This window comes from Haliotis rufescens, unplaced genomic scaffold (assembly GCF_023055435.1).
Source record: "Haliotis rufescens isolate VD_foot unplaced genomic scaffold, xgHalRufe1.0.p SCAF_1, whole genome shotgun sequence".
Classification (NCBI taxonomy): domain Eukaryota; kingdom Metazoa; phylum Mollusca; class Gastropoda; order Lepetellida; family Haliotidae; genus Haliotis; species Haliotis rufescens.
Window position 1 is genome coordinate 89,802,094 of NW_025963779.1, and position 22,616 is coordinate 89,824,709.

Consider the following 22,616-nt stretch of genomic DNA (forward strand, 5'->3'; position numbering starts at 1 on the left):
TAGTACAAGCAGACACACACGTTAAGCCCCATTTCAACTCAACTAACAAACTAAGTTTAGCTGACTCTCAAACATGGACTACTTAAAGGGTTTCAACAAGGTCATTAAGCAAGACGTAGTGATAACAATCGTTGACACTTTTTTGTGCTTCACGTTCGAAACTCCAAAATTGTAACTGTACTAGAGTCATTACTGAAACGCTTCTGGTCGGTTCCGGGTCAAACATAGCCCTTGAAAGAAAAAAACCCATCGACTACGGCAGGCGTGTATAACAACGCAATGAAACCACGATAGTCCACACTAAGCAATATTCCAGCTACTAGTATATGATGGCGACATCTAAATATTCGTGTCCGAATCAGATAAACTAGTGACTGATATTATGAACAACGATCCACAGCGTCATGAAGCCTGACCACCAGTCCAAATATATGTAACTCGGCAACAGCAACTCGTAATCCTTGAGGGAGACTGCTAATGTAAGGAATCTTTGTAATATTTACCTCACATGGAAATACCTTTCTCAGTTTCCTGCAAGATTTCATGTACAAGAGTAAAACAAATGCTTCACACCCGCCCTAAAAAAGACATCGATAGTAATTGAAATTTGGATAACTACAGGGGAAAATACAACTACATGAATTGATAATGAAGTATTTTTTCAATTAAAATCTACAATTATTTTCAATCTCACTTGGCGCCTTGCCGTCTGAACTGCCTAATAGGGATTACTGATAGCTTTAAAAAGGGAGGAAAATCGTTCATCAATAGTTAAAATTAAAATCTGTAACCATTATTAGCAGAGAGAGCAAGGCGTTCACTTGGTCTGTAATTAGTCACATTTTACAACATATCCTTTTGGTTAGACGCTGACCTTTATACGTGGCCTACCTCTGGGAAATAGCAATAGATTTGGCAGACATGCTGACATTCAAACATTAATATGGAAAGCTGAAGACGAAGTGTTATGTGAATTTAGCATTTGATAGACATATTCTGTAGCTCCGTGAGCCCATAGAGGTTAGAGACAGCATATGTCACTAGCATCCTATGTTCAAGGAGAGTCGGGGACAGCATAGATCACCAGCGCCATTGGCTCAAGGGGTTCAGAGACAGCATAGATCACCAGCGCCCTATGGTCAAGGGGATTTAAGGGCAGCGTGAACCACATTCATTTCATGCCTGTTTCCCCGCGAGGATTCCTGGGAAACATAGGGAGCCAGCACCTTTTTCCTGTCTTTTTCCCGTTTGAATTTTTGCGCAGAGTACGCCCCAAAACCCCGTGGGGATTCAGGGACAGCAACGATCCCTTGTACGTCGTGGGGATTCAGGGACAGCAACGATCCCTTGTACGTCGTGGGGATTCAGGGACAACAACGATCCCTTGTACGTCGTGGGGATTCCGGGACAGCAACGATCCCTTGTACGTCGTGGGGATTTAGGGACAGCAACGATCCCTTGTACGTCGTGGGGATACAGCGACGATCCCTTGTACGTCGTGGGGATTTAGGGACAGCAACGATCCCTTGTACGTCGTTGGAATTCTGGGACAACAACGATCCCTTGTACGTCGTGGGGATTCAGGGACAACAACGATCCCTTGTACGTCGTGGGGATTCGGGGACAGCAACGATCCCTTGTACGTCGTGGGGATACAGCGACGATCCCTTGTACGTCGTGGGGATTCGGGGACAGCAACGATCCCTTGTACGTCGTGGGGATACAGCGACGATCCCTTGTACGTCGTGGGGATTCCCGGACAGCAACGATCCCTTGTACGTCGTGGGGATACAGCGACGATCCCTTGTACGTCGCGGGGATTCCGGGACAGCAACGATCCCTTGTGCGTCGTGGGGATACAGCGACGATCCCTTGTACGTCATGGGGATTCGGGGACAACAACGATCACTTGTACCTCATGGGGATTCAGGAACGACAACGATCCCTTGTACGTCGTGGGGATTCGGGGACAACAACGATCCCTTGTACGTCGTGGGGATTCAGGGACAACAACGATCCCTTGTACGTCGTGGGGATTCAGGGACAACAACGATCCCTTGTACGTCGTGGGGATTCCCGGACAACAACGATCCATTGTACGTCGCTGGGATTCAGGGACAACAACGATCCCTTGTACTTCATGGGGATTCAGGAACGACAACGATCCCTTGTACCTCATGGGGATTCAGGGACAACAACGATCCCTTGTACATCGTGGGGATTCAGGGACAACAACGATCCCTTGTACATCGTGGGGATTCAGGGACAACAACGATCCCTTGTACGTCGTGGGAATTCCGGGACAACAACGATCCCTTGTACATCGTGGGGATTCCCGGACAGCAACGATCCCTTGTACGTCGAGGGGATTCTGGGACAACAACGATCCCTTGTACGTCGTGGGGATTCGGGGACAGCAACGATCCCTTGTACGTCGTGGGGATTCGGGGACAGCAACGATCCTTTGTACGTCGTGAAGATTCCGGGACAACAACGATCCCTTGCACGTCGTGGGGATTCCGGGACACCAGCCACCAGCACCCCGTGTTGTCTTCCCGTGGAGATTTAAGGACAGTAAAGGTCCTTAGTACATTGTGGAGATTCAGGGACAGCAAAGTAAGCAGGCAGCACCCATTCTTATTGTGAGAACCGACTACAATGTTGATTGGGTGGTCACAATTTCGGAGCTGGCAGATATTATAACATCGTACCCGCTCGGCACGGATCGTTGATCATGTTATAAGCCACTCTGTTCGCTAATCCTCAAGCTGTCGTGATTTAGCTGGAATATGGCACACTGATCAACATTTCGCCACCGCTTGGCGACCCATGATTGGTGTGATTGCCCTGGAGGTTTCTGTGTATAAGGATGTTCCATGTTTGATTGTGACACATGTTCGACCAGGGATAATAAGCCAATGGTCTTCACGTTTAACTTCGTATGACATTAACTGGACACTTCTCGTCACTGCTGGTGACAGGAATGGCAGCCATTACTTGACGCTATTGATCCGGCTTCAAATTGCCCTCTGTCAGTGAAATGGCGTGACCGTGTGAGTAATGACTTCCTTTTGAGAGAACTTTTGGTTAGTGATGACACTTTGTTTAAATGAGTGAGAAACAGTAAACCCGAAAGTACATTGACTCCTAGATAGAAAGACGTTGACCTTGACCTTAGTACCAGAAAGAAACTGTATTGCTTCCGCTATTGTGAAGACGGGACTACTGCAACATATGGTGTATATTGCATTCCTTGTGTTGCCCTTCCAGCTATCATGACATCACCAAAAATTATTCAATAACGTTGAAGGATATTTTTCTTTCAAACTTACTTCCGTACGGTATTTCTTCATGTGGCGAAAACAATTGCAACATTTGTCCAATTTAGATAACGGCATGATACTGAATTCAGGTCTAGTTGTACAGCTAAAACATACTGTTCAAGGCCGTTGGAAGTCCAGTCATGTCATACTAAAAACGCCATCTTTGGCATTGACTGTACCTTTTATTCGACTGATGTATTTGGGAGAGATACAACAGAAATTATCGACACGAATCATCCATCATTAATCAGGCATCAAGAGAAATATTTTCAATTGTGTCTTACAACATTTGAATTCTGGAAATCATTCAATCCTTTGCATGAACAGATACCATCCATCTGATATCCTGAAATGCAGTCGACCCTATAGGATGTCTTGAGAAAACCATTGAACTCGACTGTCGTGTACAGCAATGTCATGTGGATGTAATGGCACCCGCCAACGTCGATGTATTGAGTCTGTTTCACGCATGTTTACATGTTTACGCCGACGTGGTCACAAGAAAGGACAAAGGCCAAACAATACAAATGATTTGGAAGGTGTATTGCCTCTCTTTCAACAATCACTGGGACATCACAAAGTACGAACAAGACTCTGCTCAAAGTCGTTGAGAGATCGACTCCAGCAACTTCTGCTGATGGATGGGTCTACAAACAGTTAGAATATCTTATCCACAGCATCTGCTAGGCTGTACAAGTCTTGCTATTGCTTTGAAACGATTGGTCAAACTGGAAACAAAATCAGCAATGAAACCGCATGTTCTTGAATTTGGAAACAAGGAATTTATTCTTCAAACGTGAGCAACATGCTCAGACAAAAAAACCAGTTCACCTAAATATCGCCCAATATTTCAAATTTCAGAAACAGCCCACAGTCTCATTTTCTATACAAACACCATATAATCCGAATTGTGTTCCAAGATTTATGAATGTTACGCAGAATGAGGAAATAGCGTGAACAGTCTGCTATCAATAGGGGTCAACACAGACCAAAAGATAAGATGAACCTGTTGGATGTCTTTCGGAGTGGGTTGAGTCAGTGGGCGATGTCATGTTTAGAGTGCACAAACAGAAATTGGAATAAACCTATTCCGTCCCAGGCAGCTGTCATCTCAAGTCTGGCTGCCCTATATGAATAGTGTGTACTTGTCCCACTGACAGGGCCTCTAATAGCATAACCATTATAATGAATGAGCGGTATTTGAAGTAACGCCACATATTAGGCCAGTATGTTAACTCAGGAAGAAATCTACTAAAACCACACATTAGTACTATCGATTTTTGGCTTGACATTAAAACATGAAGATATTCCTCTATTGTGCTGGATTCCAATGAGAGAAACATTGGCGTGTCTAGCAATATCCCCGTCTCAAACATTAACCACAAGCCGTAAATTCAACCGACGAAGGACTTTCTCTATATTCACAGAAAGTAAGCGAGACAAGTGGACGTCATGCCATGTGAATTCTCGAAACTGAAGGAATTCGGTTGAATTATTACAATCGCAGAAAGAAATTAAACCATGTTCAACTCGGTCAAACCATTATATTTTCCACCTTATACCTCACTATCCCACACGACAAACGTAAGGAACAACATTTTCTCCACTTTGAAAGAATTCTTTTGATTGTTTTAATTCGTTTTCTGGTATCACACAAATGTCTGTTAAATGGGAATTTAGTGTAATTCCTAATACTTCAAAATCTCGATCATGCCAGTCTAAATTTTAATCTTTGATTGCTATTTTGCAGACTTCCTACCATTGATCTTATCCATATTGCCTTAGTATTATCGATATTTTATATGAAGTCCAGACATTTTGTAAAATTTGTATAACGTGTTTATGGCTTCGTCTTCGTACTTTACTAGTTTATGTTCTGTGTCACTTTAGATAATCCCATGTATGTTGTCATTTGTTCTTATCATAATACCTGATATCTCAGCTACAAATACAAATACATAGGATCAAAGAGGACCTCCAAGTCTCCAGTCCCTTTCGTTTTCAAAACAAGTTGACAGGTGTCGAAATAAGAATATTGATCCATTTTTGAATATTTTTGCCGAATCCAAATATTTCTAAAAACATTATGAAACGCTTGGAAACTGTATCGAATGTTTTTGACAAAGTCTATTAATGGTGATAAACCTGGCTTCGTTTGCCTTATAGTTTCAAACAAAGTATCATACAATAGCCTACTATTTTCACTCATACACCTACCGGCAATAAATCCGGTCTGATTGTCTTGAATGAATACATTTAAACTGAATTCTATTTGTTATGCAAGCACTTATAATCTTTACAAAGCATTTAATAACGATATAGGTCTCCAGCTATTCAGCGGGCGTCTATTTTTCGGGATACACGTAATAACCCCTCTGTTCGTGGTAATCGTCGTAGAATTAGTATCTTTTATGTATCTCAATATCCATATTTTCACGTCTTTTCAAAATTAAAAAATCCACATGATATCCATCTAGACCAGGAATCTTATCATTTTTGTATAGATTATGAAACTTGTGATGTTTTCTTCAATTCTAATTCCTTCTCCAATTCATCCGAAGTATCTTTACTTAATGTGGGCGTTAACAATATTTTGTAAAATACCCTTTGTCTTCGTCTATGTCGCCAGTGGCTGTATATACTTGCTTATGTATATAGTTGTTAATTATCTTGCGACCATCAGTAATTTCTTCAACATTTTCCTTAATGATACTGTCAATAAGTTTAATAATGTAATTTCTATTTTCTAAGTGACAAATGTAATTTCTTGGTTTTTCACCTTCTTTATATGAGTTTATCCTATTTTTTCTCTGGATTCATATTGCCTCTTCTTTTAGATCTGCCATTTCGGCTTTGCTTTTTGAAAGGCCCGCTAGCATTGCTTCACTTGTGTTTTTGAAGTTTTCTCTTATATTATCTTCTAACTCAATACTAGTATGTATCTTCTAACTGCTGAATTTTCCTACTATTCTCATTTTACAAGTATGTGGCCCATAAAATTGATTTCCCTCTTACGTTCATTAAAAAGCTTTATAGAAATAGCGTATGTTTAATAGTTAAAGCTAGGATGTGGTCATCTATTGTCATAAATTAGATCCGCATATTCTATTTTGGTTTCTTCTAACAGGTTAGTTACTAACTTAATATATTAATAGTTTCGTAATAATGAAGTGTTAACTTTCCAGAACGTTCGAAAATGATAATGTAATGGTCGAATGGTCTGATTTATATCCTGGTACGATTGATGCACTAAGTGTTGATTTGGAATATCTTCTGTAACTAGCAAGAAATGTAATCTGGGTTGCAGTCTCGGATTCTTTTCTCCACCATGTAAATATATTTTTATAAGGGTTTAAATCTCACCAAACATCATAAAATAAAAGTTTCACATTCATCTGACCTTTCTCGCTCGAGGGTTTTTAATATTTCTATAGTTTTGGTAGTCTACCGCAGAATGTAGTACGAGACTCCAATCGCCACATGTCACCAATGATTAATTTTCAATATCATCACTATCGTCAAACAATACGTCGTAAAAATGAGGTTTATCTGAAATGGACTATCGGTATCAGTATCAATCATATCCCCATCCACTGTAATGTGTAGGATGATACAGTTTCCATATTCACCTTATGTACTCTATGCATTTTAAATTCTACATTATTATTAAAGACAATTACTGCACCTCTAGAATATGATTTGTAAGGAGCCACAATGTATTCTAAACCCCATTCATTTCTTATTTATGTTTCCATCGTCTTTAGAAATATGAATATCTTCCATATAAATTCATAACCTATTTACGTTTCCTTTTCTCTGCTTAGCCTCTACAGTTTGCAGACAAATTCTTGTTCTATCATCTCTTCCCATAAAAATGTTGTAAAAGTATCCTAGATTCTTGATTCATTACTTTAATGGGCAAATTGACTGTTATTAAAACACTATTATCAACACTAATTGATATACCAACATCTCTCCCAAACGATCCTAAAGAATTTTGTAAAGAGATAAAAGATGTATTTTTAAATTTAAGAATGTTAAGAAGGATATGATTAAAAGAACGAATCTAATACGGAAATATGAAGAGGGTGGACTTAGATGTTAAATGTAGAACTTTTATTGACTCCTCAAAGACGAGACCGTTCCTATAAACCTTTGCGGCTTTCCTTTAAAGGTTTTTCCTTTATTTTTTCAGGTGTTGATATTAGGAAAAAATATTGTTGACATCCTTTTTGGAAAGACACACTGGATGCTTGGTCAAAATGCATTAAAGAATTATATCTTAAACGATAAAAACATAAATGAATTTCTTACGCAGCCACTGTGGCTTAATCATCAATTCAAATACCCAGGTTTCATAATCAAAAACTGGTATCAGAAGAGGACTTACCGAACTTAAATATAGGTATGATATTAAGGGTACTTTACTAGGTTACAATCAGTTGACCCTTTATGTTCCTAAATCATAGACAGGTACTATTCACATGACTATTGTTCTTAACACTCTATCACTAAACACACTGAATGTGCCTGCTGTGACCTGCTTAAATCGGGTAAAGGTTCTGATTGTTCTATGATAATCTTATCACTTCAGTAGTTTCACCAGCAGTGTGCGAGAAATGAGAAACGGGACTAAACAATGACATAGTTTGGAGACATACGTTTTTGCAATATAGAGAAAGTACGCAGGATACCAAATTACTAAATCTTCAATTCAAATTCTTACACCAAATTATTTACGCTAAAAGAGACTTGTTAAAAATGAAACTCGACAACAATACCTGCTCATTCTGTGGAATAGACAAAGAAAATATATACGATGTTTATCTGGAATGCACAATTATCAAAAACATTTCGGAGGATATAAAACAATTCTTAAGTGGTGTACAAGGACATATTGTTCAATTAAATAACAAAAAACTCTTTTTAGGGGTGCTTAATCAAACATTTCTCAATCTTATTACAATAAAAGCGAGCCTTGTTAGAGGGTTAGAGCCTTGTTTCTCCCAATATATAAAAGTTATGGAAGATATTAATTATGTCGAAGAATTTATTGCCAGGAGAAACAATATTATAACGCGAAATGGTGAATTTTTATGGATATATTAGATGCCCGTACATAACCCATGAAGATCCGTTGTAGATTAGGTCTTCAGCAACCCATGCTTGCCGTAAAAAGCGACTATGCTCGTCGTAGGAGGCGACTAACGGGATCGGGTGGTCAGGCTCGCTGAGGAAACAGAGCGACACGCCCTGAAAGAGAGGTGGTATAGCAAATCAATTAACAATGTTAATATCGGGTGTGACCACCATTTGCGTTAATACAGGTCAGGCAGTGGCGGGGCATTGAAGACACCAGATGATTGAAAACAGCCTGGGGGGTGCTTTTTTTCAAATTTCAACCAAAGATTGTCCAAACTGAGCTGGCGTTACCGGATGGTTCTGGTCCTGTCGTAGGCGTCGCTCCATCTCAGCCCAGACATTTTCTGTGGGGAAGAGGTCCGGAGAAACAGCCGGGCATTATGCATTTGTACAAATGGAACCACATGACGTTAAACAATGTCGTTTTTGGAGCGTTCGCCATTCAAAGTGCCATTAACAATGATGAGTTGCGTTCTCCCATGAGTTGTGGTTCCACCCCATACCATTACACTTCCACCCGAACTGACCATGCAAGCGTCCCTAAAACGTTCTCCTGGACACTTGTTGGCCCTTACACGACCATCAGAACTGTCCAGATGAAACCTGGGCTCATCTGTGAACAGTATACCGTCCCAGTCTTGCCTTCTGAACCCCCGATGCTGTCTACTTTAACTAAATTGGGCGTATTGCTGGGCGTCAGGGCCGGATGTTGTGTTCCCTAAACGGTTCTGCCACTATTTGGTCTCAACGCGGGATTGCCCGAGCTGTTAATGTGCCAGTTTGGTATCGATTCCGTTGAAGCACCAACCGAATATGGTTGTCTTGTGGACGACCGGCCTGGGGCAAGTCATGAGTGTTGCCCTGCTATATCTATTGAACTTTGTATGAAGCACATTTACTTTTTGCCGATAGAATAGTTCAATAACGGTAAAATAGTCCATTTCCTTCCACTGATTTAGCAACCTGAAACAGAAACAAAAGATACCAGTGAAACACCCCCTTTTGTTTCATATTTAGATCTGTGCATAAAAAATCAGGCACAACAAAGTATCGAAAAGACAAGAGGGATGACTTCAACTTTCCAGAAGTCCACTTTCCTTAATGTAGAGCAATATTCCAGCAGACCATGCATTTGGCGTCTACATTTGAGGTACAATCGAGCATGCTCTTTCGAAGATTCAAAGCGCCATACGACTCGTGGTTGCATTATTCATGGCGTATATAAAGCGTTCAAAATGATTATGGTACACATGCTGCGGACATACTTAAATTCCAAAACTGATGTTATATGAAATTAATAATTTTGAGTTTTCTTCCCCTTGTGTTCCCGTGTTTGTACTGGTGAGCACATGTCTTACCTTTGCATGTGTTTGTCACGGGACAGGATATGCTCAAAAGACTCTGCTTTTTGCAGAGATTTCTTACGATTATCAGTGGGTTTTGTCGCTTTTATTCATTGACATACTATATTCTCTGCTGCTGTGTGGTACAACGTTTGTAGCCTGTTATTAGAGGTGATATGGTTGGGATATTGCTTAACGCGACACGAACCCAACAAACTCTCTACCTCTTCTGCTGTTTTCAGTAATGCTTTGTTGTAGTGAGCTCCTCGGTTGCCAATCATTTATAACCATCCGTGTGCATTCTTGTACTGGGGCTACGTCTCTGATAATTACTGGTGTCTGAGCTGTGGATGATGCATTCATAACGTGCAACAACAGCCTCACAAATATGATTAAACGAATATCCAAATACGGAATTTTATAACAATTGGCATTATTGCTTTGTCAAATGTCTTTGAGATAAAGTCATTCGGTCTTGTTTATGGAGATAAATCGATTTCTTACATTTTTTATGCCACAAAAGTTAAGAATATTTGAGTCATCACCACTGCCCTTGCCGTGAGGCAGACCCGGCATATTGCTATGGTTAATACTATTGGCGGGAACAGCATGTTGTCCTATTTCGGTTAAGTGTATATTCTGATATTGGCGTTAATGTGTCTGGGGGTACATTAAATCTATGTTTAAGGTTATCAATATATGGATCGCACGACGTCTGTCCTATTCTAGTCAGTGTATCAGTACGTATAGCAACACAACAGTGTCACAACATTATGAGCAGCGCAACAGACTGCAGCTCTGCCCCATTCCATGTCCTCCATCCGAATCACTTTTAATCAGATTTGAAAATGTGAGCTTCTTGAAAGGCGTTTTTTCAGCTTGAAAAATTGTGAATTTAAATAAACGCTTGTGATTTGTAATTTGATAAACGTCTTACAATTCAAGATGTTTTGGATGACTGTTTCGGAGCCCCCTGTTACCATATTTAATAAACATTTGTTTTATTTTTGTGTTTTTAATATCTCAAAAATAAATTTAAAATAATTTCCTTCGTGGGGCTTGTGGACATGCATTTGAATGGAATGTGAGGAGCGTGGGAGATGATTATGCAGCTTATGTGAGGCTGTGTATGTCGATGATAGGAATGCTCGACACACCTTATTGTTGTGGCATTTGGTGCTGCGCTAGTCGCGTGAAAATATTGTTTTATTGCTTAATCTTTTGCTCTTTTTTGTCTGAAGATTTCATGTATTCAAAAACAGTCCTGAAGTATTGTCTCTCACGTTGTCTGAAACACGGCTCGAATCAAAAGCTCATGTATACACCGGATCAAGCTGTCCTGGAGTACACATTGTCCTGTATCCGTTGGGAAATAAAAATGAAAATGTGTTTTCATTATATTCGGAGGGCTGAAGGTCGGTGGTTGGATCTCCTGACCGCGTCATACCAAAAGACGTTAACAGATGCTAGTTGTTGTCAACCGGCTTGAAATTCGGTATTTGGGAACAAAACAAGAAATGGTCGGATCGGAGTCGGTGTAATGAATCTTAGTGGGTTATCTGTGTTTAACTGCGGTATGGTATCTCAGTGGGCTGTGACTATTACTGGGACTAGTACAATCAGCAACACACACACACACGCGCGCACGCACGCACGCACGCACGCACGCACGCACGCACGCATGCACGCGCGCGCGCTTGTTGAAATAATCTTGAACACGATGTAAACTTCATTTCTCCTCACCTCTAAAAACAGGCTTCAACGCTTGTACGTGACGAGGCGGGTTACGTCGCCTACAGCGGTTTCGCGGACACGTGCCTGTACTTTCGAAATGCTGGCACGAAGGTTTCAATAGTGAAGAACAAAGTCATCAGTTGGCTTGAGGAATCATTAACCTCTGCTCGTAATCTCTTGCCTCACAGCCTGCATTCCATTAGTGAGAGCAAAACCCTGTCGTTCCAAGAGTGATGAATTGATATTAGATATTTTACAACACCGCGATCGTTGAATATTACTGTGAATTACGTATGAACATAAATACTCACTTTGTCAAGTACTCAAGCAATGAAATGTCATATAGTACATACATTATGAATTTAAGGCTTAAAATATATCATTTAATGCTTTTGATAGCATATTATGTGATGGTTCTTGATAAAAATGATATTAACAATAACAACACTCATTATAGTCCTGCACGTATTGATGATGATGATGAAGATGACGGAGATGGTGATGACTATGCAGATGACGATGATGATGGTGATGATAATGATGGCGATAATGATAATGTTGATTACTATGCTGATGACGACGACGACGATGATGATGATGATGACGCATTGTTCCCTTATCCTTAAAAAAAACGCATCTACTAATGACACGACACTGCATGTCAGCAGATATTTCCCTTATTTCTCCTGTTCCTGTAAGAAATAAAGCTGAGTGGTAAGATGAATTGTTCCAGGCATAATGATTACCATGAGTGATTGGCCTCCGGAAGAAAGAGCATTGATCGATTTCACAGACTGCACACTATTACCTTACGCCTTACTCCCCACAACTCTGAGCGCTGTACATGAAAAAAAGACGAAAAAACAAATAATTAGAATTCTTGATTCCTTTACATTGACGAAGAGTTGACACCTTGGCAATGACACCCGGGGATAGGACACAAGCGATTCCTTTCTTTGACATTAATGCCCGACTTGTGTCAACTTTTGACATCTGTGAGTTACATGCCACCTACTGCGCAGGGCTATTCGGATCTGGAATTGTGACGAAGTGTGTGCGTTTGCCTTCAGTGTTTCACTTTTATAACAGCGTATCAGCTTAATGTGAAAGTAATGGCCAAACTGACACAGACTGAAGACGTTTACCACTTGGAGCGTGGTGTGGCGTTCAGACTCCAAGGAACACAATCTGGACTGTTGTCTGATGGCGTCATGATATAGCATGAGGTGGTCACCCGTCCGTGTTACGCTCATCCGATTCCAATTCTGTCCTACTCGATACAAGCAGGGGTTAATGGACCTGAATCGATGCCAGAGTTCTAAAGGCGTTGATAACTGTATCCAAATAATAGAGGTGACAGACAGGGCGAGTAGGTGATGTGTTCAGTGTGGGTGCTGAATTTAATGCTTGTCATTCTAAGTGTGGTCGACTTTGAGGTAAAAGAAGACATATGTCAGACAGCTAGTGTGTAATGTGGCTATATGTTAGCGATGTTTGTCGTTGCTATTGACCATACAATAGCTACAGACGTATAATAATAGAGGTGACAGACAGGGCGAGTTGGTGATGTGTTCAGTGTGAGTGCTGTATTTAATGCTTGTCATTCTAAGTGTGGTCGACTTTGAGGTAAAAGAAGACATATGTCAGACAGCTAGTGTGTAATGTGGCTATATGTTAGCGATGTTTGTCGTTGCTATTGACATACAAAAGCTACACCACGACCGCGGACATCCATCGCTAGCTTCACGTGTTGTGTCTACGATGGGAAGCGAACTCGGTCCCACGTGATGAGAGAATGCTTTACCCAGTAGCTTATAACCAACCATCCGCCCCTTGGCATGTTAAATGACATTAACAGGTGCAAGCGATAATCCCCTTGTACGTATGGCCTCTTGAATTGAAGATAGGTCGCAGATATGCCATGTATTGTTAAATGTTACAATAAATCACCGCATTAGTCAAAAACATGTGCGGAAACTCGTCAGTACGTGATCATTATTCCGCGCATCGCGCATTTCAGATGGTGCGAGGCCTGACCGTTCTATCTATCATTCAGATTGTCTATCTACGTGTTAAAAGCCTCGGTGGAGTTCTAAACTTCTCACACCGTATGGCAAGCATACATCTAAAAGCACTTGTCTAAATGAAGTGATCAGTAACACGGGTCCTTCACGTCTCTGGTGGTGGTCGTAGGGCTATAGATTACCCGCTGCGGCAATTCTGCAGTTTCAGCTGCAGTTGATGACGCGTATTAGAGAAGTTGTTCGGTGTGCAATTTTATATTTTCAAATATTAGAACTTTATCAGGTTTTCCATTGGGGTGCTCACGTTGTCATCACCAGATTCCATTAGGTAATTAGGAAGTGTTCTTAACAAATTACTGTATTGAATTTGAAGAGGTTGGTGGTGGTGGCAGAATGAATGGTTTCGACAGAGCATTCGGTTTCTTTGTCTGCATACGTCTGGGACATTGTTGTGTGACTTAAACGGGTTTTATGCTTGGTGTATGGCTGAGTGTGCGTGGCTAGTTTTGCGTTTCAGCGTATATGTGTGTGTGTCCTGGCATACACTTTATGCGTGTGTCTTGGCATATATATGTGTGTGTGTCAGTGCGTAGATATGTGTGTGTGTGTGTGTGTGTGTGTGTGTCAGTGCGTATATGTGTGTGCGTCAGTGCGTATATGTGTGTGCGTCAGTGCGTATATGTGTGTATGTCATTGCGTATATGTGTGTGTATCAGTGCGTATATGTGTGTGTGTGTGTGTCAGTGCGTATATGTGTGTGTGTCAGTGCGTGTATGTGTGTGTGTCAGTGAGTATGTGTGTGTGTGTCAGTGCGTATATGTGTGTGTGTCAGTGCGTATATGTGTGTGTGTCAGTGCGTATATGTCCGTGTGTCAGTTCGTATATGTGTGTGTCAGTGTGTATAGTATACATGTGCGTGTATCTGGACGTATATATGCGCGTGTGTCTGGACGTATATCTGCGCGTGTGTCTGGACGTACATTTGCGTGTGACTAGACGTATATCTGCGCGTGTGTCTGAACGTATATCTGCGCGTGTGTCTGGACGTATATGTGCGCGTGTGTCTGGACGTATATATGCACGTGTGTATTGACGTATATCTGCGTGTTTGTCTGGACGTACATTTGCGTGTGTCTGGACGTATATCTGCGCGTTTGTCTGGACGTATATCTGCGCGTGTATCTGGAGGTAAATCTGCGCGTGTGTCTAGACGTATATCTGTGCATGTGTCTGGACGTATATCTGCGGGTGTGTCGGGACATATATTTGCCTGTGTCTGGACGTATATGTGCGTGTGTCTTGGCGTATATCTGCACGTTTGTCTGGACGTATGTCTGCGCGTGTGTCTGGACGTATATCTGCGCGTGTATCTGGACGTATATTTGCGTGTGTCTGGTGTATATCTGCGCGAGTGTCGGGACGTATATTTGCGTGTGTCTGAACGTATATTTGTGTGTGTCTGGACGTATATCTGCGCGTTTGTCTGGACGTATATCTGCGCGTGTGTCTGGAAGTAAATCTGCGCGTGTGTCTAGACGTATATCTGTGCACGTGTCTGGACATATATCTGCCTGTGTCTGGACGTATATGTGCGTGTGTCTTGGCGTATATCTGCACGTTTGTCTGGACGTATATCTCCGCGTGTGTCTGGACGTATATCTGCGCGTGTGTCTGGACGTATATCTGCGTGTGTCTGGGCGTATATCTGCGCGTGTTTGTCTGGGCGTATATTTGCGTGTGTCTGGTCGTATATCTGCGCATGTGTCTGGTCGTATATCTGCGAGTGTGTCTGGACGAATAACTGCGCATGTGTCTGGTCGTATATCTGCGAGTGTGTCTGGTCGTATATCTGCGAGTGTGTCTGGTCGTATATCTGCGAGTGTTTTCTGGACGTATATCTGCGCATGTGTCTGGTCGTATATCTGCGCGTGTGTCTGGACGTATATTTGCGTGTGTCTGGGCGTATGTCTGGGCATTTATATATTATATAAAATATTAACTATTTATGTGTCTTGTTCTTGAGCGCATGATTATACGTGTGCTTCTGTGTTTGTAAAAGAGGCTGCTGTCAAACATGCACTTTAAAGTGTATCAGTGCAACTTTTTTGAAAAGGATGGTCACGTGAATGAGCCACACACACTCGTGCTATTAAAACTATATGTTCACCACAAACGAAAAAATACACAAGGAAGCGCTCGGCAACACACCCGATGACACAGTGCACTAGATAATGGGCGATAAATGATGTGCCCCTGTCAGACGGATTTGATCAGGAACGCATGAAACATAATTTTCGCCTCTAATTACGGAATTTTTCCCGACAATACGGAAAATTAGGTTCTTGTTATGTCATTTTCCAGGATGTTCCTTATAATTATTGATTTCTTTTTCAGTGCAGTTCCGTGTTCTAACACTAACGAGGGATCTCAAGACAAGGACTGGCGTGGTAGGCAGCCGTAGCACTAAGTCACATTTACCAAGTTGATGGCTTGTTTTTTCATACAATACAGTTGTATATTAATTTTGTGGATCCACAATTCAATTTAAGAAAAGTGAAACATGTTTTAACGTTCAGTATTCATAGAAATCGTTTCTGAGACAGTATTATAGAGCGTCCGCCCGGAGAGCGGAGTGTCCGGGGTTCGATCCCCGGCCGCGTCATACCAAAAGACGTTAAAAGATGGTACTTGTTACCCTGTCTGGCGCTCAACATTAAGGGGCTAAAACAAGGACTGGTCGGCTCGGAGTCAGTATACTGTGCCTGAGTGGGGTATTCATGTTAAAATGAGGCATGGTATCTCAGTGAGCTAGCACTATAAATCGGCATCAGTCCGGTCTAGTACAAGCAGCCACACACACACACACACACACACACGTGCATGCACGTCGCTATGTAAGTGCAATAATCTTGGACGCGACGTTAAACCCAATTTCACCTCACCTGAAACAGTATAATACATGATCTCGGAGAGATGGCGGTGTTCTGGCAATGGTTGCGATGGCTGACACCAACTCCATGTAATGTCAACAACGTTATCGTTTTCACAATTAAGCTCAACTTACAAAAAGCATTGTTAATATCGTCATATTATTATTTTATGAAGTGTTACAAATGGGTGATTTACTTTCTGTTTAGATTCAGAGCATCTTCATAAAAACTCCGAACGACATAAGAGTCAAACAATGGCTGAATGTTGAATGTCAAGGTCAGTAACGCATGTCAACATGTTCTTGTGTGTTTGTACAATGAATAATATATTTTTTGTCAAACACACACTAATACATGCACATTCACTCTCTCACACGTATACACACACTAAAACATGCACATTCACTCTCTCACACGTATACACACACTAAAACATGCACATTCACTCTCTCACACGTATATACACTCTAACTCTTACTCATGCATCCACTCATTCACTCCAACACACACACCCTACCTCTCTCTCTCCCCCCACCCCCTCTCTCTCTCTCACACACACACACACACACACCCTACCTCTCTCTCTCCCCCCACCCCCTCCCTCCCTCCCCCCTCTCTCACACACACACACACACACACACACACACACACACACACACACACACACACACACACACACACACACACACACACACACACACACACACACACACACACACACACACACACACACACACACTCTCACACTCACACTCACACTCACACAAACACTTATAAATACAATATAAATAATATATATATAGTCTCAAGTCTCATTTCATCCCTTGGGCTATATTGTCAGCCATGATAATGAACTTTTTGAAACGGAAAACACTCTGTTTTTTTTTAAATCGGTTGTAATTTGCCACAGGGGGCGCTTGCTACAGGACTGGAATTGAATTACGATATTAAAACACCAAGATTAAAATGAGGCGGTCACGGATGGAACTCTCAAGGTTAATATATTTTGTCCTAATTGTTCCCATCGCCGTGTTTCCAGGAGTGACCAGCTTCAAGTACCCCATGCCTGCAGAGCCCACGTTTGGGGAATGGACTATCGACGTCACCCTGGACGGTGAGACCACGTCCCAGCCCTTCCAGGTGCAAGAGTACGGTAAGGTACCCACGTTTCCGGGATGTGTACAGACACAATATTGTGTCACCCACAACATCCCTATATTTTCCAAAATCCCCAGCCTGTCCAGCGCTTTCATTATTTAAAACAATCCCCCAAAACGGTAGCCTGAGGAGGAATGTTTTTTCCTTTCAAAATGAATGTAATAGAATTTAGTTCTGAAGATTTTAGTCTATTCCATAACCTGTGAGATTTCAACTCACGTCTCATGTGACTATCAAACAGTAAAGGGTATACAGTCGACGCCACACTCATCATTTCAAGCCAACAACCAACAACGATCAGTCAGCACCATGCCGTGCTCGAGCACTAAAGCAGACACTCCATGATCTACAGTAAATTACGTTTATAACGAACACGCTTATAACGAACTGACGGATATAACGAACTTATTTTTTTGTCCCGACCACTTGCTGTATATATGCTGCATATATGCTCATAACGAACTGCGGTTATAACGAACTAACATTAATGATCCCTTTGAGTTCGTTATAACCGTAGTTTACTGTAACTGAAATACCAAACCCAACTCACTCATCCACGCACCATGCTAAGTGACCTCCCTTTTTACCCACAGTGCTACCCCGGTTTGATGTCCAGATCACACCGCCACCCTTCCTGTTGTCCAACGCCTCCACCATTGACGGCAAAGTCTGCGCCGAGTACGTACTTTCCTGAGCGTCCACAACAGCTGACTGTTCGTTATCCTGTTGCCTGATATATCCCACTTCACCTTCGATAGGGATATGTTTTATTTTTCTTTTGTACACAAAATAATTCTCATACTAGTGTCAAGTGTATATTTAATATTAAACTGACATATCTGATTATCACTATCAAAATTTGAATAGTATATTAATTTACCATACACGCAGTCTTTAAAGTGTCACATCCCGCATGTCCATAATAATTAATTTACCAAAGGGATTCACTCGGTGGGTCGTGGCTCATGCTATCAACCACTAGTTTCTCTGGTCCAAACTCTCTCCTTTACCAGCCACCGTGATGTGTCTTCATATATTTAAGCCAAGTGAAGTTTGACTTGCAGTCATCGAAATCAGTATTGATCAGAGTTATTGAGGCGAATATTACTGACGCAGTGGAGATACCGGGAAGATAGCTTCCCACTCCCATGCTCATGATGGTTTGTTTGTTTGTTTGTTTGTTGTTTAACGCCTAAATCAGCAATATTACAGCGAACTGTATGCGACTAGTGAGGACTGGTGGTAAGGATACGTGACCTGACAGATTGTGTGCCATCATACCTGAACCTCGTGATTGGTGTTCATGCTATCAACCTCATGTGGGCTCCGTGGGTAGTAACTTTAAGTACACATGCATATGCTGATCGTAAGAGGCGACTAGTTTGCTCTGGTGGATAAGTGCGTAGGTTGATCGCACATCTTCGTACTTCATGGCGGGGGAGGTGCACATAACATCAATCACTGGTCAGTCTGGTTTAGGATCGACTACATGCCACTGCCAGATAGCTGGAGCTGGAGCTGGAACAATGCTGAGAGCGGCGGTCAGTAACAAACGACAACATCAACAACAAACAGTATTATTAAAGGGATAGTGGATCATCTAAACAATTTCAAATCTGAGTGTCATGTAGTCCAAAATAGACTGTCTTCTTCGTTGTGTCTTCAGATATCAAAAAAGAATTATGTTCTGCTGAAACTATGAATAAATTTAAACCTATTTCCATACATGTCGTCTGAATTGAGCTCGGGAACATCGTTTCACAATCTCGTCACCCTGCGTCCCAACTACATATGTATGCAGGCGTTACTCTTTGACATTCAGCTTCGGATTTTACTTGCAAGTCAGTTTCATGTAATATAAATTCCCACGCTACGGTTCCGCGGGGGATTAGTAATGATCTGTGATACACTTGAAGTTGACTGTATGGAAACATGGAGGCAGAAATTGAATTCTTAGATGTCATTGGCGTTTGAATGTATAGTTTCTGAAAGCACATTTGACAATGAAACCCTGCGGATTCCTGAACAGAAAGTATCGTACAGCAGAGATGAGTAGACTTGGAATCGGGTGGTCCCAACGTACGCGTGTTACAGCCTACATATCCTACAGCGTGCATCGGTGCTTGAGCTATCAACCACTGGTTTATGTGGTCATGACTCGATTACATGTCGCCGTGTTTGTTTCTTTGTTTCTTTGTTGTTTAACGCCGCACTCGGCAATATTCCAGCAATATGACGGCGGTTTGTAAATAATGGAGTCTAGACCAGACAATCCAGTGATTGACATCATGAGCATCGATGTACACAATTTTGAAACGATGACATGCATCCACCAAGTCAGCGAGCCTGACCACCCGATCCCGTTAGTCGCCTCTAACGACAGGCATAGTCGCTTTTTACGGCAAGCATGGGTTTCTGAAGACCTATTCTACCCCGATTCTTCGCGGGTCTCATGTCGCAGTGATGTACATATGGCGTAGTATTGCCCTGCAAACGGCGTAGAACACCATTCACTCACTCACTGTATATTACATTACGTAACGGGTGCACGTGTGACCAAGTTGTTTAAGGCGATGCAATTTGCGTCCCGCATCATCGGTTGGAATCCTAGATTCGCCCTAATAGTTTCTAGGTTTGTCAGCACCTTTCTCCTGCTCATGGGTTGTACGAAAGTGTCAAGCGGCTCAGACCCGAATTACTTCCATGACAAGCGGACACCGTTATGTACTGAAATACTGCCCAAGGGGCTTTAAACCCCAGTCTCACTCACTCACGTACCCACTTACATCATTTAACATGCAGTGTACTTGTTCCTCACAACGTGGACACCCGGTGCATGACATCCCAAGCGGGTACAATATGTGAAGCCTATTCTTAGTATCTCTGTCGATATGTGTCTGGAATATTGCTGAAAGCGTCGTAAAATTTATTTCTTAAAAGTTCTTACACTAATTTGAAATTATATTGAAATTTCAAGATACGTACTTAGTTGAAATTTGCAAGATAATAACTTGAAATGTTAAGATTATAACCTGAAAATTCACCTTATTATTTTGAAATTTAAAGATACTAAGTTGAATATCAAGATAATGATCTTGAAATGACTATCTTGAAATTTCAAGAAAAATAGAAAAAGTGTCAATAAAAAGCTTCCGTATACAACAGAACTCACTCCCTACTGTTGTAGATACACGTACGGCAAGCCAGTGATGGGGTACGTGAGCCTGGAGGTGTGTCTCACCAGCTACCAGTCAACAGAACGCCCGTGCCACAGGGAAACCGTCAAGGTAAGGCAGAGAGATGGGGCTGAACGTCACTCTATATTAGCATTGACTGTAGGATTGGGTGGTGTTCTGAATACGTCATCTATATTTAACATGCACTTTGCTTTTTACGTTCTGAAAATTCATAAATTGCTGTGCAGAGTTGCGTCCCTTTGGCGCTAGAAACGTGTGTACCCGTGAAGATCCGGGGTAGAATAGGTCTTCAGCAACCCATGCTTGCCATACAAATCGACTATGCTTGTCGTAAGAGGCGACTAACGGGATCGGGGGGTCAGGCTCGCTGACTTGATTGATGCATGTCATCGTTTCCAAATTATGTACATCGATACTCATGATGTAAATCACTGGATTGTCTGGTCCAGACTCCATAACTTACAAACCGCCATCATATAGCTGGAATATTGCTCAGTGCGGCGTTAAACAACAAAGAAACAAAATATGTGTAACAATTGAACGCGACTCTAAAGCCATTTCACCTCACCTTCTATGTTAGCCCGCGCTGTGCAGTGCTCGCGAGTATATATACCAAAAGGTGTAAACGTTTAACACCGGCATCACTTTGCTCCCACGTTACGCTGACATGCCTTGATATTACCAATGAGAGCATCAAACAGCTCGTGTCCTCTATGTAACCGCGACGGTCATGTTGTATTTGTAATGGATAGTTGATAGCCCCACACCAGTAGGATGCCTGTTTTAGTGGCATAGTGTTACATTTCTCCCCCTCTGTAGCCTGTGAGTTGTACAGTGATGAATCTTTCACCAGTTCGATGGCTGCTACAAGTTCTCTGTCAACACCAGCGAGGTGGAGATGGCCAATAAAAAGTACTACTTGTATGGTTCCAAGCTCCAGATCAACGCCTCTGTTCGGGAAATTAATACAGGTGTAGTAACGACTAATAAATAATTAATGGCTTTGTCTATTTTGTACATCCGAACTAAGTGTATAAGAGAAGAGCTACTTGCCAGTAAAAGTATTATTCGTTTGATTTGATTTTTTTTTTTACAGGTATGTCATCTGCCAGGCTTATTCTTTTAATAATGAAAAAGATTGTGCTTTTTAGATGAAAAGCCATTTATTAATTCTTGTTCTTTTTATTGTGAGCAAAATACGTAACCGTCTTTTAATAGTATAGAAATTTCCAGTGAAACCATTATGCTTTCTCCTGATTTGGAACGTTTTCTTACTAGTGTATGTTTTTGTTTATTCTTTTAACAATATTAACGCAAACTGATGCGTTCTGTTCAGCTGCCGTTGTCAACAAGACAAGCACCGGCCCGGCGGTTTCCTATGACCCCCTTAAGATCACGCTCGAAGACGACACAAATGGGTTCTTTAAGCCAATCTTCCCTTACCATGGTCGCGTGAGTATCCTTCTAATCAGGCGTATGTTTTACGGCTGAATACTGTTTGAAATGTTTCATATTTTAAATACACTGCTTGCACTATGGATCATAAAGACCACAACGTGTTTATATTGCTGGTACATTTTATAAACATTCATTGAACAAAACTTTAGAACAACTTCATCTTCACCAGTATTAGCTGACTGTTAACTATCATCAACGTCAACATCAATAACCACATCATCAACAACAACATGAATATCAATAACCATATCAACAACAACAATATCCGCAACCACATCATCAACCACATCATCAACAACATCAACAA

At 41.6% G+C, this 22,616-nt stretch overlaps 1 protein-coding gene across 2 annotated transcripts in view; it reads left to right on the plus strand.

Annotated features, from left to right (window-relative positions):
* Nucleotides 1-22,616, plus strand: part of LOC124134186 (alpha-2-macroglobulin-like) — an 82,099-nt gene that overhangs the window by 28,226 nt on the left and 31,257 nt on the right. For both annotated transcript variants that reach the window (XM_046498898.2, XM_046498897.2), the window contains exons 4-10: nt 15,961-16,013; nt 16,704-16,773; nt 17,536-17,649; nt 18,248-18,332; nt 20,842-20,941; nt 21,705-21,822; nt 22,188-22,303. In XM_046498898.2, coding sequence (XP_046354854.2) covers nt 15,961-16,013; nt 16,704-16,773; nt 17,536-17,649; nt 18,248-18,332; nt 20,842-20,941; nt 21,705-21,822; nt 22,188-22,303 — 656 coding nt within the window. The remainder of the gene's footprint in view (nt 1-15,960; nt 16,014-16,703; nt 16,774-17,535; nt 17,650-18,247; nt 18,333-20,841; nt 20,942-21,704; nt 21,823-22,187; nt 22,304-22,616) is intronic.